The sequence below is a fragment of the Camelina sativa genome, chromosome 5, assembly GCF_030686135.1.
Source record: "Camelina sativa cultivar CO46 ecotype springtype chromosome 5, ASM3068613v1".
NCBI classification, from domain to species: Eukaryota; Viridiplantae; Streptophyta; class Magnoliopsida; order Brassicales; family Brassicaceae; genus Camelina; species Camelina sativa.
In genome coordinates this window covers 21,909,842-21,934,878 of record NC_141884.1, presented here as the reverse complement: position 1 = coordinate 21,934,878, position 25,037 = coordinate 21,909,842, and the positions used below count along the sequence as shown (strand labels likewise).

Genomic DNA, 25,037 nt, shown 5'->3' with positions numbered 1-25,037 from the left:
CTTGGTTTCTATTAAGCATCAATGCATCATGCATGTATAGTTGATAAGTTAGGAGTTAGGACTTAGGAGGTTCACAGAAAAAAAAAAGAATGTATTGAACGTAAGAATGTAAGGGAACATAGTTGAATAATATGCATACGAAAAGTTGAGTTAATTGCTAACCACATTAGTAAATACGAATTGGAACACATAAAACGAAATAAATTTCTGAAATTATTAAGAAAACAAAAATAAATCAATATCATTATTAAAAGTTTTTAAAAGAGAGAAAGATTCCGCTATATATTATTTTATTGCAAAGCTAAAGAAAGAAACTAAAATATCCACGATGAGCTGATGAGCAAGTCAAGCAAACACGGTTTCTTCTTAACACGTAACATAACGTGAATTGAACTATTCTTTCCATTCTAAGTCCAAAAGTTAGGATCATATGCACTGTTATAAATATTTATATTATGTAACCAAAAAAATCTTGAAATCACTCTGTCTTTTTATATATAAACAAAATCAAGATTGTAATTTTAATAAATATGAGTATATATATATATATACTAGATAAAGAAAAGTCCTCTATATTTTGAGAGAGGAATGTAAGTAATGGTAGTCATCATGTTTGCTCATAGCCATAGGAAACCCACCTAAAGTTTATGGGAAACATGTTTGTGTGAACTTATTTGAAGAATTCCCCAAGCGGGAAAACTTAGAACTAGAATTGTTGTCGATTTTGAAGTTATTATTGGTTTTATTCATTAAAAGAATGGTTTTCTTAGAAATAGAAAATCTATATTGATAGTCTTAGTCAATTTTTAGAAACAAATGTAAACTCTAAAGTTTCATTGGTTTTTCATTTTTTTTTAAGGTGACTTGATTTTTTATTCCATTTTCTTTATCTTCTAAAACAAAATCTAAAAACCATAAACCAAAATTCAAAATCCAAAATCCACTTCGAAATTTGCAAACATGTGTGGCCTAAATTAAACATGTGTAGTATATTGATTTCATGTGGTCTCATCTATGTTAAAATCCTATATATGGTTGAAAGTAATTATGAATAGCCTATTTTTGAATAAAGAAAATGTGAATATCCTCGATCGCCATATATCTTAAAATCTATCCAAACAATGTTAATAACATTGAACAGTTTCCGAGGACATTATAAATCAGGCGACTAACGATAAACTTCTTTGGGAGGAGGCAAAGTCCTTATCTGTGAATAACGTGGTTTCTCAGCCAATCCTGGAGGTACGAGATTTTTCTACTCGATGTCAGGTTGATGGGTCATGGAAAGGTTCGGATCCATTGGTGGGTTTGGGATGGTGTTACGGTAACCGCGAAGATAGGACGCTTCTTTTGGGAGCACGAAGCCTTAGACGTAGCCCTTCACCACTTCATTCGGAGTTACAAGCCTTGTTATGGGCAATGGAGTCCCTTCGAGCGATGGGGGTAGATTGTCAGAATTTTGAGTCAGATAGTGCCGAGTTGGTGGCGATGGTGCAGTCCCCCGACGATTGGCCAGCCTTCTCGAACTTATTAGAAGATTTTCATGCTCTTAGCTCATCATTCTCTTCCTTCACTCTGACCTAGGTTCCGAGGACGTCAAACGTGAGAGCAGATTGTCTGGCTCGTTCTTCAAGATCTCTAGTTTCTGAACTTACTTTTGTAAACTCTTCTCCTCCAGTTTGGGCAACCAATCACGGAATTACTTTTTAATTTAATATATGGTTAAAAAAAAAAAACATTGAACAGTTTCACAATTCTACTTTACAAGAGATATGAATACATTGCAAATAAATAAATAATCAGTGAAATCAGTGGAAACAACCGAAACATATATATTAATCAATATCGTTCCAATTTTATCGGATGTCCCCGAAGCAAAGGCAAACCGTTTTTTTCTTCCCTAATTTCGGCCGGCGTCATCTTCTCCGGCGTCGGCCACCATCTCCTTTGCTTTTCTGTCTGTTTTTCCATATGTTTAGGTTAGTAATAAATCCTTGTTGCCTGTCTTTCTCGAAGATAACCCCAAAGACAAAATTCAGATTCTGTTTTTCCCTTCTTCGAGTAAGTGATTTTCCGACCAGTTTTTTCCAATTTCGGAGAGCAATCGTCGTTTTCCTTCCATTAGGTAATTGCCCAAACGGTTTTTGTTTCCAATCTATGGAATTTAAAGTTCGTTTAAGGAAACCACCATGGTCAATTGATTTCAATCTCCGATCTGTCGCGTGTCAATACCCAAACATCTCTTCTTTTCAATTCGAATTGAGTGAAAATTCCAGATGCAGGAAGCAACGAATTAATCCTGAATTTGATGATGCTTCGATTACGGTCGATGTATATGCACAAGAGCGGACACTGAATTATTGTCCTCTCGTTCTCGTTATCACTAGTTCATCCTTTAAGAACGATCTGATATGCACTGCTATTTCGAGGAGTTGGAAATATGTTCTTCGTTGTTTCATATTTGGTACATGTCTACAATCTCTTAGAATCTTCCAATTAGATTTAGACTTCTCCAACTTGAGAAATGGAGTTCAAGTTAAGATATGGAATCCAAATGTGAATGATTATGATTATTGGGTGTACATATTTGGATTTTGTTGGTTTGAGATGTCGAGATTACATTTGGATATGGTAATATATTGGAGAGAATGTTTCATCGGTATTACTTGTATTGTGTGTTTGAGCAATGCACTTGCGATACTTAAATGGGAATCTATCAACACGAGAGGATCAAGCACTTGGGACATGTTGGAGAAAAGTACAAAGACGTCTACATATTTCAGAAAGACCGTGGTACGGAAGCTTTGATGCCACTATGTCTACAATCCAGAATTATATTTGGGCACATCGGGTTTGATGTTACGTTTTGTGAAAAAGAAGTGTCAGCCAGAGTTGCTGCATACAATTTGTAACAAAGAAAAATCAAATATGAATTTGGATAATAACGTATCTTCAGATCGGTTAGCGAATAAGGCTACTCTACGAAAAGCATCGTCAAAATCCATTCGGCTGTATTTTTCTTAGTGTATGACACATACCTCTGCATATGTAATAACTGTGTTACTGTCTTTGTAAAATATATATTAATCAAAAACCAAAAAAAAAAAAATCAATTAGACGGCTCATATCAGAACATTGGGCCTTACAAGCCCATTACGGCTCAAAAACACCTAAACAAAACCTAGCACCGCTTCTAAAGTTTTCTGGATTTTTGCATAATTTTGTTTTTTCCAATGTTCTGAAAGATTTTAACATCTCTGGAGATCGAGTGTGGGATTCTCGAGGATGTTTAGGTCACCGGAGAATCTGAAGATGTATGATACAGTAGTAAAAGGGCAAGGAGTGTACACGTGTAAGGTGGAAATTAGAAGTGGAATCGATCAGTTGGAGTTCAAAGACTGATTTGGGATCATGCATGAAAAAGTTGTTGAAGTTTGTTAGATTTTAGCTTTCTCTCTCTAGTTCTGGGTTTGTATAACTTTGATTCGTCCTCTGTGAAGAGGCCTATGAGGTTCTTACAAGATGAATTAGAGGATCGTTGGTGATGAGTATTGATTTGGATTTGGTTGCGTATTGATCCAAGTATTGATTCTGTGTTGATTTTGTGATTGAGCTCCAACTGATCTCAGCCACCGATTCAACTTCTAATCTCAGCCATCGGTTCAACTTTACATGTGTCAACTCCTTGCTCTTTTTACTGTATCAGGTTAAGGCTTCTATAGAGAATGGAGTTTTGGCTGTAACGGTGCCTAAAGTGGAGATCATGAAGAAGAAGGTTCAAGTTAAGTCAACTGAAATCTCTGGTTGAGCCAATTTGAGCTTGAATTTGAATTTTCTGTGGTCTTTGCTTTTTGTGTGTGTGTCTCTGATGAACATGGTTCTTTGTTTTGAATATAGTTTAGTTGCTATGCTATTAGCCCTATTAGTTTAGATACTTATGTTCTATGTAATGGTTTAAGAGATAATCTAAATCGAGATGGATCTTGATATGTAGTCAAATCATGAGTTCTCAGTGCAAAGCACGGCTAAAAGTGTTTGGATAGTGGTCTTAGCTTTAGTGAGTTAAAAAGCTTGTATGTGGAGTTGGAATCGAAGCTTGTTTGTTTGGTTGATTGTTCCTTTGATGTGATTGTGACTAGCATTCTGGTTTATCTTTCTGATGTAGAACTGGTTTGATGGGAGACTCTTTGTAGCAAATTGCCTTGTGTCAACGTTCAAGAGTGAATAAACCAACAGGAACTTAATCTGACGGCGTTTCGATAGGCTATATTGTTGAGCATCATTTTGTATTTGTCAAAATCAGAAAGCACAGTCATGGTTAAGGAAGGCACTTGAGGTAAGGTACATACTCAACTGAATCTGTCTTCAGGGTAGCTAATGAGCAAGTAGCAATGCTTAATGATAGATAATGCTAACTTGCTGACTTCTTGATGATCTGCTGGGAAATTAACTGAGGAATCCAATGAGAAACTAAGGCAGGTGTTGGCATCTCTTAGCATCGTGTCGAGGAGAGTTATTGAGAATAGGCGGGAATTAAAGCGGTGTACAAAACCGAAAGCTCGTGGAAGAAAGAGGTTGAGTCTATCAGAAGGCACATGCCTTGGACATCCCAGATTCCCAGTTCTTCTCTTTACCACGCCAAGTGTACATGTTAAATGAAGGATCTAGTAAGCTCAAACAGCATGCTGTGTCAATATAAAATATGACCTTGAAGCCGCCCAAGAGGATAAGGTTAGAGCTTTGGTCAAACAAAATACTGCAACATCTTATTTTCAGAACGCTATGGAATGAAAAGATGGAACTGGCATTTGAGTTGGAGCATTGTAAGAAGAGAGAAAAGCAAGAAAGCTATGGAAGGCTTGATTTTAGATCGGCAGTTTAGTATCTTTGAAGCAGGAGGGAAGCAAAGGGGAAGAAGCTCTTGATATGTCAACCGTAGCTTCAACGTTGTGGAGCCCAGATTTAAAGTTTGTAGTTGGCTGCAAAAGATACATTTGAAAACGAATTAAAAATGTGTGAAGACTGTGATTAGAAAACAACCAAAACGAGTTTGTCAACCCTGTGTCTGAGTGTAAAACAGCTAGAACTTCATTTGATGGTTTTTGTAAAAAAATCGGGAACTTGGCACGGTATATTAGAAGAAGAAGGCAGTATGAATAAGGGACCTTAGAACTTGAGGAGGAGATGGAGGGATCTGTAGGAAACCAAAGTGTTGAAGAAGCAAAAACTGAAACCCATGGAACTTAAAGAAAGCTTGTTGGACAAAAAAGGTTGCTTTAGAAAACAGAAAACTCAGAGCAATGTATTGTAGGTTAGTTCTCTTGAAAAACTCACTGAGTTGTCAAAGGTAAATGAAAGCTTGGTGCGTTCATAAGGAGACAACCTATCTCAAGAAGATTGCAAGAGTAGTAATCAGAAAAAAAAAATGAGAGCTTATTGACAAAAAGAAACCAACCTGTGGAACCATTGTTCAAGAAGCTGAAGAGCTCAGAAATAGGGAGCTGGCTAATACCAAATTGCTGAACACTAATCAAGATTAGCTGAGAAGGAATCTCAAATGCAGAGTTTTAAGAAGAAGTCAATAAGAAGATTGAGTTAGCACCATAACTTATCTCCGTCACCGGTACGTAAATGACATACATCTTCATACGTAAGTTTCTCATGTTCTAGAACACACAAATAACTTAAACGAACCGTTCTTTCCACACAAAATGTGAATTGAAATGTCAAGTGTGAATGACATCTTCCTCCGTAATTTCCCACTTTCCTAAACACAACGACTTATCAAACAACGGTCCTTCTTTCTTTTCTTACCTACAAAAAGGTACACAAGAAAGACTTTTATTAATTTAACCACATCTCCACTTACTAGTAGCGTAACTAACTGGGGTCATCTTTCTTGACTTTGAAATCTGAACTGTTCAAAGCTTTTCAATTATTACCTAATATTTGGTAATAAAAAAAAACACAACAAGCGTTAAAAAGTGAGCCGTCGCATTATCTACAACCAAAAACAAAAAAAAATCTTTGTAATAAAAATATATGCGTTAAAAAGAGCCGTCGTCTTTGAATAAAAAAGCCTATCTTGCATATAAAAACACACGACTTTGTACTATTCCCTCCTATTTGATTACAAAACAAAAAAACAAGAATTTAGAAAATATCACAAAATAAAGTCATGAAAAATATCATAAAAATATAGATATTATTTGAAGTATTTTACAAAATTTTAAAAAACTAATCAACAACATTATAGAATACTTTCTAACAATCTTAAAAAATATTTCACTTATTCATTTTAAATGATTTTGTTGAAATCTTCAAAAAAATTTATAATAGAATTCATTAACAGTTTTAGATTCTTTTTTTTTAACTGAGTAACACAAAATTTTTAACGATCTTATAAAAATCTGAATTCAATAATCCAAATTTGTTAAAATTTTAAATAATATTTTACAAATCACAAACTAATAACACTAAACTTTAACAAAATTTAATAAAATTTTAATCTAATAACAACAACAAATTGTATATAATATTTGAAATCTTTAAAACTCTATTTAATCTAAACCAATAACTCCCACGTATTTCCTCTGATTTGATTACTTCATTCAACAAAGTATGAATAGTCCATAGCGAAGAAAAGTCCACCTTGATGTTCCTCCTTCCCCTATATATTCATTTTTTAATTATACACTCTTCATTCCTCATTCTTCCTTCTTGCCTCTCTTCTCTTTCTTCTCTCTGTATCTCCTGACCAAGTTTACATCTTAAAGACTAACACTTTTCTTTTTTCATTCTGCCAAGAAAATCTAAAAGACATAAACTTTTTGGAGAAAGATGGATTACAATCCAAATATTCCACCTTTAGGAGGTGGTGGGAGTTTGAGAAGAAGCATAAGCAGAAGTGTAAGCAGAGCAAGTAGAAACCTTGAAGATATCTTCTCAGCTGGTTCAAGAAGAACTCAATCAGTTAATGACGACGAAGAAGCTCTTAAATGGGCAGCCATAGAGAAACTACCAACGTACAGCCGTCTCAGAACCACTCTCATGAACGCAGTTGTCGAAGACGATGTCTACGGTAATCAGCTAATGAGCAAAGAAGTTGACGTGACCAAGCTCGATGGTGAAGACCGTCAGAAGTTTATTGACATGGTTTTCAAAGTAGCTGAGCAAGATAACGAGAGGATCTTGACGAAGCTAAGAAACAGAATCGACAGAGTTGGTATCAAGCTTCCAACAGTTGAAGTCAGGTACGAGCATTTGACGATCAAAGCTGATTGCTACACTGGTAACAGATCTCTTCCTACGCTTCTTAATGTGGTGAGGAATATGGGAGAGTCAGCTCTAGGCATGATTGGTATTCAGTTTGCTAAGAAAGCTCAGCTTACGATCCTTAAAGATATCTCTGGTGTCCTTAAACCTGGAAGGATGACACTTTTGTTAGGTCCTCCTTCTTCTGGTAAGACCACTCTTCTGTTGGCTTTAGCCGGTAAACTCGATAAAGCCCTCCAAGTTAGTGGTGACATAACTTACAATGGTCACCGTCTCGACGAGTTTGTTCCAAGAAAGACCTCTGCTTACATTAGTCAGAACGATCTTCATGTTGGTATCATGACTGTTAAGGAGACTCTTGATTTCTCTGCTAGGTGTCAAGGTGTTGGTACCCGTTACGGTAAGTGAATATTCAAATCTTGAAATTAACTAAAGATTCGTTTTTTTTTTCTTTTCAAGATTCAGTTTTGTTGAATGGTTTTATACCTTCTTGTAGATCTGTTGAATGAACTTGCAAGAAGAGAAAAGGATGCAGGTATATTCCCTGAAGCTGATGTTGATCTCTTCATGAAAGCTTCAGCTGCTCAAGGTGTTAAGAGCAGTCTCGTCACTGATTATACTCTCAAAGTGAGTCTCACCTCTCTTCTTATAACTTAGCTCATCTTCTAAAAATTGAACCGAGCTAAACCGTTTTTTTATAAACCAAAACCGAATCTTTATGTTTTTTTATAGAGTGTTTTAGTTTCATTGTTTTATGACAAAGATATAACCAAAATAAATAACTAGAATACTACTTTTGTGTATTATACTGACTCTGTTCTGTAAAACAGATTTTGGGGCTTGACATTTGCAAAGACACTATAGTTGGAGATGACATGATGAGAGGTATCTCCGGAGGTCAGAAGAAACGTGTCACAACTGGTGAGATGATCGTTGGTCCTACGAAAACACTCTTCATGGACGAAATATCCACTGGTCTTGACAGTTCCACCACATTCCAAATCGTCAAGTGTCTGCAACAGATTGTTCATCTCACAGACGCAACGGTGCTCATGTCTCTCCTCCAGCCAGCTCCTGAGACCTTTGATTTATTCGACGATATCATCTTGTTGTCTGAAGGTCAGATCGTGTACCAAGGACCAAGAGACAACATTCTTGAGTTCTTTGAGAGCTTCGGGTTCAAGTGTCCCGAGAGAAAAGGAACAGCTGATTTCTTGCAAGAGGTTACTTCCAAGAAAGATCAAGAACAGTACTGGGTGGACCATAACAGACCTTACCGCTACATTCCGGTTTCAGAGTTTGCAAGCAGATACAAGAGTTTCCATGTTGGGAAAGATATATCTAACCAACTTGCAGTACCATTCGATAAGTCTCGTGGCCACAAAGCGGCTCTTGTATTCGATAAGTACTCTGTCTCAAAAAGAGAGCTTCTCAAGAGTTGTTGGGACAAAGAGTGGCTGCTTATGCAGCGAAACTCATTCTTCTACATTTTCAAGACTGTCCAGATCATCATCATCGCTGCAATCACATGTACACTCTTCCTCAGAACAGAAATGGACACAAAGAACGAGGCTGATGCTAACCTCTACGTAGGAGCATTGCTATTTGGAATGATCATCAACATGTTTAATGGGTTTGCAGAGATGGCTATGATGGTTTCAAGACTCCCAGTGTTTTACAAACAAAGGGATCTCTTGTTTTATCCATCATGGACCTTCACACTTCCCACTTTCTTGCTAGGGATTCCAACCTCAATCTTCGAATCAACGGCATGGATGGTGGTGACTTACTACTCCATCGGTTTTGCACCTGACGCGAGCCGCTTCTTCAAGCAGTTTCTCCTAGTGTTTCTGATTCAACAAATGGCTGCATCCCTCTTTAGGTTGATTGCTTCTGTTTGCAGAACCATGATGATTGCTAATACTGGTGGTGCTCTCACTCTACTTCTCGTCTTCTTGCTTGGAGGCTTCCTTATTCCGAAAGGCGAGATTCCTGACTGGTGGGGTTGGGCTTACTGGATATCTCCTCTTACCTACGCTTTCAACGGTTTAACTGTCAATGAACTGTTTGACTCTAGATGGATGAACAAACTGGTGAGTGTACTTACTACTTTATTCTTGCATTTTAATTACAAAGATTATATCATTAATTAGCTCTGAGTCTCCCTTTTTTTTTGGAAACTGCAGGCTTCTGACGGCAAAACAAAGCTTGGAACCATGGTTCTTAATACTTATGATATTTACCATGAAAAGAACTGGTACTGGATTTCAGTTGGAGCCTTGCTTGGTTTCACAATCCTCTTCAACGTTCTTTTCACCTTGGCACTTACCGTTCTCAACCGTAAGTTTCTCGTCTTGCATTCACCAAATGCTAAAACAAAACTGACTACTAATAATAATGTTTCCTTGAAAACTACAGCTCTTGGGAAGAAGGCAGGTTTAATTCCAGAGGAAGAAAGTGATGACGCGGATCAGAGGAAAGATCCAATGCGTAGGTCTTTGTCTACTGCTGATGGGAACAGAAGTAAGTGCATTTCTTTACTCTGCTTAGATGTTTCTGTTTCTTTCTTCTACTCTTTTGTCTCATTCTGTTCTATTTTATCAGGAGGAGAGGTCGCAATGGGGAGAGTGAGTAGGGACTCTGCGTCTGAAGCATCCAGGGGTGCAGGCAATACTAAAGGAATGGTTCTTCCTTTCTCTCCTTTGGCTATGTCCTTTGACGACGTCAGATACTTTGTCGACATGCCTGCGGTAAGTAACCATCTTTACTTGAATCTATCTTCACACCAAAACTAAATGAGAAACACTTGAACTAAAATATATATGTTGTTGATGGTACAGGAAATGAGAGACCAAGGAGTTACAGAAACAAGACTGCAACTGCTTAAAGGTGTGACTGGTGCATTTAGGCCAGGAGTATTGACTGCGCTTATGGGAGTGAGTGGTGCTGGTAAGACTACACTTATGGACGTTTTGGCCGGAAGGAAAACTGGCGGATACATCGAAGGAGACGTGAGAATATCAGGATTCCCAAAGGTTCAAGAGACATTTGCTAGAATCTCAGGATACTGTGAGCAGACAGATATACATTCCCCTCAAGTCACAGTCAGAGAATCATTGATCTTCTCTGCTTTCCTTCGTCTTCCTAAAGAAGTTGGCAAAGAGGAAAAAATGATGTTTGTTGATCAAGTGATGGAACTAGTAGAGCTGGACAGTCTTAGGGACGCCATTGTTGGTTTACCGGGTGTCACGGGGCTTTCCACAGAGCAGAGAAAGAGATTGACAATTGCAGTGGAGCTTGTAGCTAACCCGTCCATCATCTTCATGGATGAGCCAACTTCTGGACTAGACGCTAGAGCAGCTGCTATCGTGATGAGAGCAGTAAGGAACACAGTGGACACTGGAAGAACCGTGGTCTGTACCATTCATCAGCCTAGTATTGATATCTTTGAAGCGTTTGATGAGTTGATGCTGATGAAAAGAGGAGGACAAGTGATCTACGCAGGTCCATTGGGTCGTAACTCACACAAGGTTGTTGAATACTTTGAATCCTTTCCTGGAGTTCCCAAGATTCCAGAAAAATATAACCCGGCTACTTGGATGCTTGAAGCTAGCTCACTCGCCGCTGAGCTAAAGCTTAGTGTTGACTTTGCTGAGCTATACAAGAACTCCGCCTTGCACCAGTAAGTTTTAAGTTCTTTCTTTTTATCTCAAGCTCATTGCCTCATATGACTGGTTGATGAAAATATAAGTACTAATGAGTAACATAACAATGCAGGAGAAACAAAGCATTGGTGAAAGAACTCAGTGTACCACCAGCAGGAGCATCAGATCTTTACTTCGCTACACAATTCTCGCAAAACACATGGGGACAGTTCAAATCATGCCTATGGAAACAATGGTGGACGTATTGGAGATCACCAGACTACAATCTTGTCCGGTTCATTTTCACATTAGCAACATCTCTCCTGATTGGTACCATCTTCTGGCAAATAGGAGGTAACAGGTCGACCGCAGGAGACTTATCTATGGTCATAGGAGCATTGTACGCCGCGGTTATTTTCGTTGGAATCAATAACTGTTCAACGGTACAGCCTATGGTTGCAGTGGAGAGAACTGTGTTCTACAGAGAAAGAGCAGCAGGAATGTACTCAGCTATGCCATATGCCATCTCTCAAGTCACTTGTGAGCTTCCTTATGTCCTTGTTCAAACCGTTTACTACTCAGTCATCGTTTACGCCATGGTTGGTTTCGAGTGGAAAGCCGCAAAGTTCTTCTGGTTCCTCTTCGTTAGCTACTTCTCGTTCCTCTACTGGACTTACTACGGCATGATGACTGTTTCCCTCACACCAAACCAACAAGTCGCTTCCATTTTCGCCTCAGCGTTTTACGGTATTTTCAACCTTTTCTCTGGTTTCTTCATTCCAAGACCCAAAATCCCAAAATGGTGGGTTTGGTACTACTGGATCTGCCCTGTCGCTTGGACCGTCTACGGATTGATCGTGTCGCAGTATGGTGACGTTGATACACCTATCCAAGTTCTTGGAGGTGCTCCTGGTCTTACCGTTAAGCAATATATTGATGACCATTATGGTTTCAAATCTGACTTTATGGGACCAGTAGCAGCCGTCCTTGTTGCTTTCACCGTCTTCTTCGCATTCATCTTCGCCTTCTGCATCAGAACTCTCAACTTCCAAACTAGATAAAACCATCTCAAAGTCTCTTTATTTTTGTATCATTTGTGTTACATTACATACATAAGCTATATCTCTGTTCTAAATATGTATTGTAGTTTCTTTTAACGGATTTTTTTATAACTATATTTTATTTATAGATGACGACGAATCAAATCGGATGTAATATAAATCCACTTTTTATTAAATATACCTCATTTTTTGTTTGTTGAGAAAGAGACAAATCCACAAGTATCTAATATGTATTTTACGATACAAAGAAGACAACACAATCATCAAATCAGACTCCTCCTTTGTTTGTTTGTTGATTTTATAAATCAGACATCTTACAATAATCAAAACCAAAAGAGATTTAGTTTGATGTTCTTTATGATAACATTGACTTCTTTTGATTATACTGCCTAATGTGTGTGGTTGGTTCTTCAGATTCATAAATACGTAGCTTATTCTCAATTACGAATATAGATATTCATACTGGGATAGACCCCGCTGGGCCTCAGTGAAATCTGGCCCATTAGGAATTAAAAAACGAAAAAATTAATGTAATCTGGGGCGTTCCGAGTATTGAACTCGGGACCTCTCGCACCCTAAGCGAGAATCATACCACTAGACCAAACGCCCTTTGTTGAAAGAGGTCTCGGGTAAACACATTTATCTAGTACAAAGTTTCAAGTATTTTTTTACCAAATAATCTCTACCTGGGGAGAAGTACTAAAATAAAAAAAAAGGGGAACATGGCATGAAAATGAATAACATGGTCTCTAATGACCAGACCATATAGGAAACGAAGCTAAATTGTACATAATACAAAAAAAGATTAACATCGAGGGGTGTCTTATTGGTAAAATATCAATAATAAAAGTAAAATATGTCAAAAAAAAAAGGAAGTAAAATGCATTAGGTTTTGTATTCCTTTGGCCCTATTCATTTGTTTATTAAGTTCAGGCCTCAAAACCAAACTTAAGAATATAAATTTGAGGCTTTTTAGATATAGATTTAGCATAATTATATATAATAATGAAAACATCACAAAAATTTGGTCTTAAATTTAATGGTTTGCACTTGTGAATTGCCACCACTTTAAAAATTATTAATCACAAAAGCAATACCAAAAACAATATTTTTATTTTTTTTTGTATAGTTTTCGTGCAACTTTTTTTTTGCTGTTTTACAATATTCCATAACAGTTTACTGATTATGAATACGTAAAAATAGTATTAATTAAAGATTTGATTTAAACAGACTCCTCCACTACGTTCCTTGTACATAATACAATCCGTCTGCCCGTACTTTCAGTCCAACAATTAATATTACATTCTCGGTTCCATTATATTTGTATGTATCCTTGATGAGATGTAAATTCTAGTATACCATGTGTAATGTTATTGATTGTCTTCTGTGTGGCAGGGAAGTTTTTCTACATCTATTTCCATGAAATTCTCTGCTGCTTTCCGTGCCTTGCCTCCTACTCTATTAGGGATCCTGAAGTGAATTATGGTCAGATTGTAATCTATTTTCTATGCTTCCTAAACAACACCATTTGTGTATTCTCCATGTGTCTAATTCTTAATGTTTTTTGTTCCCAGCTGGAACTCCAATATGAGGGGTTTGTCCATTGGTTATTCAATGTAAAACTCCCACTATCTTGGACTCCAAGACCTACCATAGTCTACAGGCCTCGATTTATGAAGCTTATTCTCTGCCTTGCAAGATGACACTAGAAGGAAACCTTGAAGCAAAGATCGCAACTTTAACTTTAAGAATGACCAACTCTTCAATAGGCCTAACACGAGTTGCACCTATAATCTAGATGAAAAAAATGTTAAGTGTCTGAGAGTTTTCATACATTTTACCAATAGAACCTAAAGCTCCATATTATAAATAAATAAAAAATATCTAAAATGTGTTGAAGAGCACGATATTTCATATTGACATATCAAAAGCATCCGTAAAAAAAAATATAAAAAATAACCGTGATATATGTCTAAAGACTATAGTAAATTTTAATTTTTCTTTATATTTTGTTAAGATCCTTGTTATTATACCGAAATCAAAGAAGAAATGAACAACAACTTTGTTTGATAATTAATAATAGTCAACATATTCATACCAAAATTTTTTTTAATAATAGTCAACATATTAAAATCATAATGCTCTAAATATATAGAACATTAATATTATTTATTTTTCTTAAAGTCTTGACAATATAATTATAGCCTATGAATAGTAAAAAATATTATTATTTTCGTAAAAAATGACATAAAATGGTAAGAAATCTCACAAAAGGATTTATATCCCCAAAATTGTGATTGTAGGGGATAAGGATTATGCCCTAATTTGACTGTAGAAATTAAGGAGTAATCAATTTGTAACCAAATCCTCTTATTCTTATCATCATATTAATGCATGAGAGTACATGCCAAGATATATTGCTATTTAACAGAACTTGAGATTGATTATAAATCTAAAGCAACTCACCACATTCTCATTCTCATAATTTATTTTATAAAATAAATATATAAACAGGCTCCTCCTCCATCTCCTTCTCTCGCTCTCTTCCCTCTGTTTGCTCTGAACAAAAAGTTTTGTCCTTTTTTTTTGTTTTTGTGATTTTACGGCTAATCTCTTGTTCGAAACTATTCGTATTCTAAGAGAGAGAGATTTGAGATAATATATAGAGATAGAGAGAGAGATCCAAATCAGAAGCAATCTTTTTTTTTGTTGCTTTTCTCTGTTGTTGTGTGTCTCTCTGTTAAGATTCGTATCTCTTTTATCCGGCAAACTCACAGCGGCGATCCACTCTTTGTCTATGGTGGTTTAATTACGTTCTTCTCTTCTTCGGAAGACACGAACAAGTTTGGTTCTGTAGTTTTGATGAATGTGATCCGGTTTCTATAAGGTTTGAATATGATTCAAAGTCTGTTCTTTTATTTTTATTTTGGTTTCGATTTGAGGCGATAGATCTGGTTTTTTTTTTGTTTGTTCTTTACGAGTGGGAAGTTTTGAATTGTGTGATTGGCTTTTATTTTTTGCAGGGTAGTACTGAGTTTGGTGTTTGTGAAGCTTTGAATCTTTTTTTGTCAATTTCGTAATATTGCGGTGGAAAAGGTTGTTAAAGAGATGAAGAGGGTTAGAGATGAGGTTTACGTTGAAGCACGAGGACCTACTCTTTCCTCTCGTGGAGAAACGTTAGCTCTCTCAATCCTTGTTTTTATTTCAAAATTCTCTTTTTGACTACACTTTTATTTGTACGGTTGTCAAATTGTTTAGGCTGATGTTAGATATTCTTATTGCTCGTAGGGAGTTTTGTATGTTCATGCTCTGGTTTGTTTCCTAGGTTGAGTTGAGTGTTTTTAAATCTTTGAGCTCTATGTTTGTTCCTGGCGTAGTTTACCTTATAAGCTTAAGCAAAATTACTGCAGTTATGTTCTTGGCGTAAGCGTGTTTTTGAATTGCAGTTTGATAGAGATTCTTATTGCGTTCTTTTCTTGTTGGTGTATTAGTTCTGTTTTTTTAGGTTGAGTTGAGTTGTATAATTGTTCATGGGTTAGTTACCTTAAAAGCGTAGGCTTATTGTAGTTTCAAAGGGGCAAACTAAATTTGATTGTTTGAAGTAAATGCGGAAAGCAACTTAATGTATGTTTGTATAATGTAGAAATGGTAGGCCTTTAACGATTGGTGGTGGAGGGCTAACAACAGGTGATGCTTTGACATATCTCAAAGCTGTCAAGGACATGTTTCAAGACAATAAAGAGAAATATGAAACTTTCCTTGGAGTCATGAAGGACTTCAAAGCTCAGAGGTAATTTGCCTTCCTCTTCTCTTCCGTTTGGTGTTTCTACTCACAAGTGGAATTGTCGTAATTGCTTTGTGTCTCGTGTTGGTTGTAGAGTTGACACTAATGGCGTCATAGGAAAAGTAAAAGATTTGTTCAAGGGCTATGACGACTTGCTTTTGGGTTTTAATACCTTCTTGCCAAAGGGGTTCAAAATAACTCTTCAGCCCGAGGATGAGAGTCCTAAGAAGCCAGTGGATTTCCAAGTAGCTATTGAATTTGTCAACAAGATTAAGGTATGTATCTGATGTAGTAAATCAGATAATCATTTAGTCATGATCTCTAAATAGTTAACATCACTGGATATTTATTCCTCCAGGCGCGATTTGGGGGTGATGACCGTGCATATAAAAAATTCCTAGACATCTTGAACATGTATAGAAAGGAAACCAAGTCTCTCAAGGAGGTCTATCAAGAGGTATATTTACAGTAAATGTGCATAGTGTTGATTTGCTCTAGGTTTCTGAGTATCCATCTATGTTACAGGTTACTCTGTTATTCCAAGACCATGAAGATCTGCTTGGGGAGTTTGTTCATTTCTTACCGGATTTTCCAGGATCAGCTTCTGTTAATAACCCTCTTTTCGGAAGGATCACAGTACCGCATGATAGAAATTCTCCATTTCCTGCCATGCATCCAAAGCATCTTGAGAAGGTTTCTTTTAAATTATTCTTTCTTAATGATGCTCAGATAATTCACAGCGTAGTTAATAATGTTTCGAATTGATGTTTATGGTTGAAAGCGTGCTTTATAGCTATGCATGCTTAGTATGGAAAGTATTAACATCCTTTTAAGAGTGATAAATTAAGAGCAAGATAAACATAGTAACTAAGGCACAGTTTACAGCAAATAGATGAGAAAATATATGTTTAAGCAACTTGATGGTTCAGAGTTTTAGTGAAATATTGATACGGAGTCTTTCCTGCCACAGAAAATAAGATTACGGAGTAGGCATGATGAGTATACTGAACACTCTGATCAACGAGAAGATGGTGACGAGAACCTTGTGCCTTATTCTGCTGGTAATTCTCTGGGAAGTGAGTCCTTGAATCACTTGTAGCATTTTTATTTTATTTATTTGCATTTATAATTATTATGACTTGGCTTAGCGTTAGCGCCTGGTGAGAGCATGATAAATACATATATATGTCTTCCATTTTCAGTGATTTTGATATAAAAGGAAACTATTATGTATCTACGGGAAATATTGTCATCTTATATACTAGATATGTCAATCTTGTCTCTGTTTATGGACGGGTAAGTAGTTACCTGGTGCTAAGGTCCAACGATGTTAATATTTTCAAAATTTCCTTGCAGGATATCTGAAGGTAGATGACACCGAGGGGATTCATGATTATGAAAATAACGGGGGTCTTGAAAAAGATCCAGAAAATGATAGGACTGCAGCTTTTGGTAGAGACATCGGAAGTCAAAAAAATCTACTGTCTACCAATCATATGGCCAAGGCAATAAATGAACTGGACCTTACTGACTGCGCACAATGTTCACCAAGTTATCGTCGCCTGCCAGATGATGTGAGCCCTTCTTAACTTAATCATATTATCTACAGTACTTCAATATATCGTTGATTTTGTGCTCTAAGATCTTTCGGTTGGCTTTCTCTTGTGTAGTATCCCATTCAAATTCCAAGCTACAGAAATTCACTTGGTGAAAAGGTACTTAATGATCATTGGGTATCTGTCACATCGGGGAGTGAGGATTACTCATTCAAACACATGCGCAAAAACCAGTATGAAGAAAGCTTGTTTCGATGTGAGGATGATAGGTAAGACATATATAGTGTATTAGGTTCTGGTACTTCTCTCTATATCTTGATTAGGAATCTTTCGATAACATTGGTGAGTTCATGATTGCTTTCTAGTCAGTTCAGTCTACCTTCTAATTTCACTACGTTGTCTATAACTTGTGGTTCTTTTTTGCTGACAATATAGTTTCCATAAAAACTCTACTTCCATCTGATTTATTAACTAACTGATATGGTTTCAGGTTTGAGTTGGACATGTTATTAGAGTCTGTGGCTGCAACCATTAAGCGTGTGGAAATTCTTCTGGAAAAGGTCAACAACAACACAATCTCTATAGTGACACCAATTTGTATTAGAGAACACTTATCAGGCAAGTAGTTATCTGACAAAATGTGGCTGTGATATTTGTGTGTCTATTATTCTTTTACTTGGGCTAGTGACCTTATATGTGACTATTCAATAGAGCTGAACCTAAGATGCATTGAGCGGTTGTACGGGGATTTTGGGCTTGATCTCATGGATTTTTTGAAGAAGAATTCTCATGTCGCCTTACCGGTGATACTAACTCGCTTGAAGCAGAAACAAGAAGAATGGGCTAGGTGTCGCTCTGATTTTGGGAAAGTATGGGCTGAAGTATATGCTAAGAACCATCACAAATCACTAGATCATCGTAGTTTCTATTTCAAGCAGCAGGACTCCAAAAATTTGAGCACAAAAGGTATGTTTTCTTAAACCACCATTTATTTGTTTGGCTACACTTGAAGCTAATTCCATATTAGAAATGTCTTTCTCTACATGGAAAAAAATGATGAAACGAAGAGAATGTCGTGTATCATTTAAGGGGAAAATTGCATCAACTAAAGTGGATTGGTATGTCCCAAATGCAGGTTTAGTGGCGGAAATTAAAGATATTAGTGAGAGAAAGCATAAAGAAGACCTGCTTCGTGCCATTGCTGTTGGAACTAAGCCCTCTTTCACCCCAGATGTGGAGTACAGTTATACTGATACACAAGTCCATGCTGACCTATATCAACTAATTAAGTATTACTGTGAAGAAATATGTGCTACTGAACAGTCGGATAAAGTCATGACGCTGTGGGTAACCTTTTTGGAGCCCATGTTTGGCGTTCCTTCTAGGTCTCAAACTAATGAGACAATGAAAGATGTTGCAATGATCGAAGACAACCAAGAGCACCATGATGCATGTGAGGCGGTGAGGGAAAACACCGGTGACGGTTCTCTAGCCACAAACCTTAAACCGTTAGTAGCTCCAAATACGCCTAAGAAAGAAAACCCAAAAGTACAAGGAAGCTCTTTTGTGCAAGATTCCCCAGTCAAGACACCAGAAATCATTCAGCAAGATAAACTGCATAATGGTGCAGCTATAACTAATGAGGTAACCGTGTTGTTTCTTCCTTTTATAACCTTTGTTCTTGACCTGAAGCCGTATTCACTTTTCACTGAGTAAATTTAGTCAAATTTTCTTATAAATTCGGACTGCTGGTGGTAAAGCGTATTTTAATGAATGAAAGTTGCTTAAGTTTATTTCCTTATGAGACTTGAGAAATATCCCTCTATGTGAAAAGGATCGTTCATTAATATATGTTTTTGTGGCTATACAGGATAGCCAGCCTTCCAAACTGGAGTCACCTAAACATGATTTGATGATGGAGGGTGGAGAGAATCGTACTAAGGTAAGTGATGTATCAATGGGAGGGCAGAGGGTTGAGCGAGAAGAGGGTGAATTATCTCCCACTGAAAGTTTCGAGCAAGACAATTTTGAGGGTTATAAAGAGAATGGTCTCGAGCCTGTGCAGAAACTGCCAGACAATGAAAAAAGTAGTGAAGACCGAGAAGACAAAGAGGGTGCATGTGGTCCTGAAGCTGAAGCAAGGAGCAATGCCCTCCCTGAAGATGATGAAAACAAAATTACTCAGAAGTTATCAGAAGGGGATGAAAAGGCCATTAAAACTAATGTCTCCGCAAGCAAGTTTGGTGGCCAAGTTTCTTCCGATGAAGAGCAGAAAGTAGCTATGAACTGTGACCAGCATGATAGTGTGGTTGAGAGTGAAAATGAGGCTGGAGGGATGGTTAATTCCAACGAGGGTGAAGATGGGTCGTTTTTAACATTTTCAGAACGGTATTTGCAACCCGTAAAGCCCCTTGCAAAGCATGTGCCTGGGACACTGCAAGCAAGCGAATGCGACTCCCGGAATGACTCTCGAGTTTTCTATGGGAATGACTCATTTTATGTGCTTTTTAGGCTTCATCAAGTAAGGCTTCGAAACAACCTTCTCATGCTCCTCAAATGTCAGTAGTCTTATGTTCAAACCGCTAATTCTTCTGATTTTTCAGATGTTGTACGAGAGAATACAATCAGCAAAGATACATTCAGAGAGGAAATGGAAAGCTCCAGATAGCACATCTACTGATTCGTATACCAGGTAATTTATCTTTCGCATTAGTGGTACTTTTTGATTAAAAAAGGTGGTTGTTCCTTAAATGCTGATATTTGGAAGCATAGGTTCATGGATGCCCTTTATAATTTACTTGACGGCTCTAGCGACAATACAAAGTTTGAAGATGAATGCCGTGCTATCATTGGAGCACAATCATATGTTCTCTTCACATTGGACAAGCTAGTTCAAAAGTTTGTTAAGCATGTAAGCTTCCATTTTACCTGCAACTTGTTATTGCCTTGTCTCTGCTTCTGTTCCTCTCCTTTCTGTTCTGTACTAATCATTGAAGTGGCTTGGACATGTGTTAGCTTCACGCAGTCGCAGCTGATGAGACAGACACTAAGCTTCTGCAACTATATGCATACGAGAACTACAGAAAACCAGGAAGATTCTTTGATATAGTGTACCATGAAAATGCTCGAGCCCTTCTCCATGATCAGAACATTTACAGGATCAAATATGTATGCTTCTCTTCATCTCTATGTGTGGACAGCAGTGTGTGTATATATTCTCTTATACTAATCTCTGTCCTTGCAAAATTTTGTGCAGTCATCTGAGCAAACCCGTCTCTCGATTCAACTTATGAACAGCGGGAATGATCAGCCTGAAGTTACAGCTGTAACAGTGGAACCAGGTTTTGCTAATTATCTGCAGAATGACTTTCTTTCGTTTGTCCGTGATGAAGAGAAACCTGGACTATTTCTGAAGAGGTAAATGAATGAAGCAATGATAAGAGCATAACTTAAGTTGTGAAAGAACAGTAAGTAATCATGTTATCATACTCTTTTCAGGAACAAGGCGAAATTAAGCAGTCCGGATGAACCTTCAGGGTTGTCGCGTGCAATGGAAGGACTGAGACTTATTAACGAGGTTGAATGTAAGATTGCTTGCAGTTCTTCCAAGGTAAAATACTCTCTTGTGAATTTATAGCATTGATAATCCTTTTCTCTTTCCCATGTGTATACAATTAATGGGAGTTTTACGTTTTTCATTAGGTCAAGTATGAACCAAACACAGCAGATCTTTTGTATAGAAGAAAGCAGAAGAAAGCAACACAGAATGCAACTGGGCCTGACACCGTTAATAAAACTTCTGGTAGCAGTGAAATCTCGAGAGAGAGAAGAATATCGCGTTTTCACATCTTTCTTAACCGTAGACTTGTCGCCTTGCCTTAATTTAAGAACGTAAGTAACCTTCTTCTTGTATAATCTATATATATAAAGTTAACTTTGCTCACTTCTCCTTCCTCCACATCATCATCCACCTAATCAATTTTTTTTTTTGCATAAAAAATATTATTTTTAATATTTATTCATTGCATATTTACTACTTATAACTAATAATAGTAAAAAAATAAATAAAAAACGAATCAACTAAAATTAATTAAATTTTAAAATAGTATAAACAATAATATAATTTTTAGTAAAAATAAAAATAGTAACTATCTAAAAATGAATTAAGTAAAATAAATGAAAATTTTAAAATATTAAAAATAATACTATAAATTTGTTTTAGTAATAATGTTATTATTAAAATTATAACCAAAAATGATTATATTCCAAAATTTAGAATGGGTTAATGAGTTTTTGAATGTAAGTAAGATTTTAATGTATGGTGGAGTAACAAAACAAGTTATGTAATTATATTTATAAAATCTAAACATGAAAATAAAATTGAAGTGAAACATTAGTTTCTAAGAAACATATACCATAAAGACTTATTATTAAATTTTACTTATAAAAAATAAAAGATTAATTACTTAACTTAACTTAACTTAAAAATTTTAATCGAAAACAAAGACATTGCAAGGTGCACACTTTTTTTTGGAAAACTATAAACAAGAATTTTGAAAAAATAATTTATCTAAAAAACTAAAATCAATGGTCAGGAAATATAGAAAAAATGATATGTAACTCGTTACAAAAAGTGGCATGTGATTTGTGTAGCATATCTCAAAAGCTATATTATCAACTGGAGCTACAATTTTATAACATGATATAAAACATATATAACAAATATAACATATATATATATATATATTATCAAATGCTTTTAACCAAAAACATTGGCAAAAACAATATATTTAAAGTACACTATGTTTTTTTTTTGAATAGTCGAAGCTGAGGTTGCATTACAAAATTAACATCTGCAAATAACATATGAGATTTTAGGAAAATATGTAATTTGGATTAGTGAATAGATATTCATTGTGGGGTTTAAACGTTTCATCATTTAAGCATTCTTGACTTAGTCAGAAATTCTATAATGGCAGATAATGCATTTGGACAACCTCATTGTAGCGACATAGCACGAAAACTGTTCATGAAACTTTGTATATTCGTAGGATATTGATATGTTTAAATGGTCTCTATAATTAGGTCAACGATCAATATTGACGTTTGAACTTTTAAAATTATGTTTTCATTGGATATGAATATGGAATGAACTATTTTAAAAATAAAAGGTCAGAAGATTGTTGACAATATTATTGTGACACTAGACAATATATGTTATATATAGATTAGTAAAATAAGTACGGTATTTCTATAGATTTATCTTTTAATTTTAAAATTATATTCATATTCAATAATTCTTATTGATAAAATTTTTAACTAAAATCCCATTTAAAATCACAAAAAGATATTACAAAGAAATATTATCTTCAAAAATATATATGTTGTATGTCACTGAGTAAAGAAATTTTAGTATTTATATAGATTTATACTCAAAAGTTGGAATGATTATATTTGAGCTCAACAGTTTATATTGATAAGAAATATTTTAAATTAAAATCTCGCGCGTGTGCGGGTACAAGTTCTAGTCTTCTCAATAAAGGCTTATTCGTGGTAAAGGTAAATAAATATAGCTCGGAATTTTTATGTGCAGGTGTGAAGTTCTTGGCTGAGATATGCAAGCATCGGTAGTGGTAGAGAGTAGAGACCAACTGTGAAGATTCTTGCATCATTTGGCGCAAAGAGAGTCACATGGCAACCATAGTTTTTTGTTGTTGTTTGAAAGCGCGTCTCGAGCCGCCAGTTTTGGTGTATAGTGTTAGAATATATATCCAAGGAGAGATGCTAAATTCAGAAACTTTTTATAATTCATTCATTCAACAAATACTGGATATTCCTTCTAATGTTATGTTTCCATTTCAGTTATAAATCTTATATATGTCATTTCTTCATCTATTAATTTTTTATCTATCTTTTTTTTTGAGAAATATCCAAGGATAGCACTACTTTAGGTTTTTCTTCCAAATGTAGCATACACGCTTAATTGTTCATAATCTAGCATTTCTAAATTATTATTATTTTATATTATTATTATTATTTTAATTGTACGCTTCATCCTCGATAATGTCTGAGAGAAACCCCACGTTCTATTCAGCGTACTCCACCGCTTTTGTCGATTCCATCACCGGCCAGAGTATCTCTTTTGTCGAAACAGCCTCATCAACCTCCACCGCTAAAACGATTTACTTGTTTCAATCATCATCATCTTCAACCACTTTCTCGTTGGAAGCATTATGATAACGGCGGAGGAAGAAATGTGTATTGATCGTAGAGATCTAATTAGTTACTACTCGTTAATTCACTCTTGATTGGAAGAAGAGAGTAAACATGTGGCGAATTGGAGACAAGCTTTCAATGGAAAAAGAGAGTCGAATTGGAGACAAGCTTTCAATTTTGGTACTGACGGGTTACGGCGGAGCGAATCCATATAACGGTGGATGAAGATGAATCAATTAAAACAGAGTGTGGTGAGGTTAGTAAACTAGTCGATCTGGTTTAGCAAATGCTTAGAACACTTGTTCTATTTGTTTCTGGTTCTTCTCAACAAGTTTATGATGTGATGTGAAATAGATTATGAGTGTGTTTGATTTTCATAGTGAAGAAGTTGTGATTTTTCTTCCTCCTATAACTATGAATGATCCAGTTTTGCATTTGGTTTGGTCTTTAATTGTTTCAGTTCAAATGGAGAAATTAGTTGATAGAATTGATGTGATGAATAAGCTTGTTTTTCTTGTTGTAGATAATGATCAAAATAAGATGATTATTATAGATGAATGTTGTGTTGCTCCAATGTTAAATTTTTAAAGGAGAGTTCATTGGCAGAGGGGCAAATTGTGGCGTCTATGGTGTTAGTGTTAACGTCTTGTGATAATGAACTCGGTGTTCTGATAATTGTTTACGTTCTTGGTGATTCTTCAATTAGAGTCCAGATTCAAGGTAGCTACATTGGTTGCAAAAATGGCTGATGTACGAGGTGATTAATCATCAAGTTATAGTGTTAACAGTCACAAGAAACTTAGCAGAGACAACAAGGGAAGATATACTCGATTCCATGGCAAAGCTGAGGATTCCATAATACTTGGACGTTATTCTGGTTATGGTCATCACCATTTTTAGAATTTCTAAATATTTATGAATACCTTCCTAAACACTAAAGACGTCTTCCTAAACATTATGAAATCCTTCCTAAATTTTTAAAAATTGGGGTTTTTGAGTCTTAATTTATGATTTGCCTTAATGTATCACATAATACTCCATTAGTAAGGGATATTAATTTTATTTTGGTCACATCCTGATATTCAATCTTCATATACAGTAGGTGTAGTGATTTGATTTTGTGTCTTCTTAAATATTTATGAAGGCTATCATGAATTTTAAGATGTCATTCCTAAATATTATTGAATCCTTCCTAAATTTAAATAAATATGTTTCTAAATCTCTTTTGGTGTTTTGCCTCAATATGTCAAGGCTTACTGCCTTACTCCATCAATGAAGGGTAAATATTTTATTTTTGTGCATATCTTGTTGTTTACCAATGTCTAGACTTTTTCTGAAAACCATCATGAAGTTCATCCTAAATATGCAAGTCATCCTGAAATTCAAGAAATCTTTTCTGAATTTTGTGATATGCAAGCCTTTGTCACGAAACTTCTCCAAAGCGTTGCTGTTGAGATTAATAACATGTGGTGCTGCATATTAGAGGAGGACTAACTAATCA

General features: G+C 35.9%; 3 protein-coding genes, 2 long non-coding RNA genes and 1 other non-coding gene across 8 annotated transcripts; 5 read left to right on the top strand and 1 right to left on the bottom strand.

Moving 5' to 3' along the window:
* The first annotated feature begins 1,031 nt into the window (after positions 1-1,031).
* Positions 1,032-1,584, top strand: LOC147944159 (uncharacterized). The gene is made up of 2 exons (XM_087512480.1): positions 1,032-1,041; positions 1,142-1,584. The coding sequence occupies exons 1-2, from the start codon at positions 1,032-1,034 to the stop codon at positions 1,582-1,584; spliced, it is 453 nt and encodes a 150-aa protein (XP_087368606.1).
* Positions 1,585-3,223: 1,639 nt separating this feature from the next.
* LOC104787165 (uncharacterized) lies at positions 3,224-5,755 on the top strand. Of its 2 annotated transcripts, XR_015557320.1 has the most exons (3): positions 3,224-3,357; positions 3,707-3,781; positions 4,166-4,275. It is a non-coding gene; the product is annotated as an uncharacterized LOC104787165 (long non-coding RNA). The 2 variants fall into 2 exon arrangements; XR_015557319.1 differs by lacking the exon at positions 3,224-3,357 and having other exon boundaries at positions 3,360-3,781; positions 4,166-5,755.
* An 840-nt stretch (positions 5,756-6,595) lies between these two features.
* LOC104787164 (ABC transporter G family member 36) lies at positions 6,596-12,184 on the top strand. Its single transcript, XM_010512695.3, has 8 exons — positions 6,596-7,675; positions 7,772-7,902; positions 8,106-9,368; positions 9,462-9,615; positions 9,694-9,798; positions 9,880-10,025; positions 10,116-10,957; positions 11,053-12,184. The coding sequence occupies exons 1-8, from the start codon at positions 6,841-6,843 to the stop codon at positions 11,978-11,980; spliced, it is 4,404 nt and encodes a 1,467-aa protein (XP_010510997.2). The 5' UTR covers positions 6,596-6,840; the 3' UTR covers positions 11,981-12,184.
* A 333-nt stretch (positions 12,185-12,517) lies between these two features.
* TRNAP-AGG (transfer RNA proline (anticodon AGG)) lies at positions 12,518-12,589 on the bottom strand. The gene has a single exon. It is a non-coding gene; the product is annotated as a tRNA-Pro (tRNA).
* A 1,780-nt stretch (positions 12,590-14,369) lies between these two features.
* Positions 14,370-23,189, top strand: LOC104787163 (paired amphipathic helix protein Sin3-like 5). Of its 2 annotated transcripts, none has more exons than XM_087450552.1 (20): positions 14,370-14,867; positions 15,004-15,156; positions 15,624-15,770; positions 15,859-16,039; positions 16,123-16,221; positions 16,290-16,457; positions 16,735-16,840; positions 17,121-17,338; positions 17,435-17,589; positions 17,811-17,938; positions 18,032-18,286; positions 18,456-18,964; positions 19,191-19,841; positions 19,924-20,012; positions 20,093-20,231; positions 20,336-20,488; positions 20,577-20,737; positions 20,819-20,930; positions 21,023-21,211; positions 22,914-23,189. In XM_087450552.1, exons 2-19 carry the CDS (start codon positions 15,089-15,091, stop codon positions 21,200-21,202), a joined length of 3,519 nt encoding a protein of 1,172 aa, XP_087306678.1. In that variant the 5' UTR covers positions 14,370-14,867; positions 15,004-15,088; the 3' UTR covers positions 21,203-21,211; positions 22,914-23,189. The 2 variants fall into 2 exon arrangements, with proteins under 2 accessions (XP_087306678.1, XP_087306679.1); XM_087450553.1 differs by having other exon boundaries at positions 14,395-14,867; positions 16,735-16,825.
* A 131-nt stretch (positions 23,190-23,320) lies between these two features.
* Positions 23,321-24,607, top strand: LOC147944158 (uncharacterized). The gene is made up of 2 exons (XR_015557314.1): positions 23,321-23,792; positions 24,243-24,607. It is a non-coding gene; the product is annotated as an uncharacterized LOC147944158 (long non-coding RNA).
* The last annotated feature ends 430 nt before the right edge of the window (positions 24,608-25,037 follow it).

What these genes read in the sequence shown, in the direction of transcription:
- LOC104787164 (XM_010512695.3), top strand. Translation starts at nt 6,841, where the DNA reads ATGGATTACAATCCAAATATTCCACCTTTAGGAGGTGGTGGGAGTTTG. An exon ending in AGGTGTTGGTACCCGTTACG is followed by an intron (nt 7,676 to 7,771) that starts GTAAGTGAATAT and finishes ACCTTCTTGTAG; the next exon opens with ATCTGTTGAATGAACTTGCA. An exon ending in ACTTTGTCGACATGCCTGCG is followed by an intron (nt 10,026 to 10,115) that starts GTAAGTAACCAT and finishes TTGATGGTACAG; the next exon opens with GAAATGAGAGACCAAGGAGT.
- LOC104787163 (XM_087450552.1), top strand. Translation starts at nt 15,089, where the DNA reads ATGAAGAGGGTTAGAGATGAGGTTTACGTTGAAGCACGAGGACCTACT. An exon ending in TCTACTGATTCGTATACCAG is followed by an intron (nt 20,013 to 20,092) that starts GTAATTTATCTT and finishes TTGGAAGCATAG; the next exon opens with GTTCATGGATGCCCTTTATA. An exon ending in ACATTTACAGGATCAAATAT is followed by an intron (nt 20,489 to 20,576) that starts GTATGCTTCTCT and finishes AATTTTGTGCAG; the next exon opens with TCATCTGAGCAAACCCGTCT.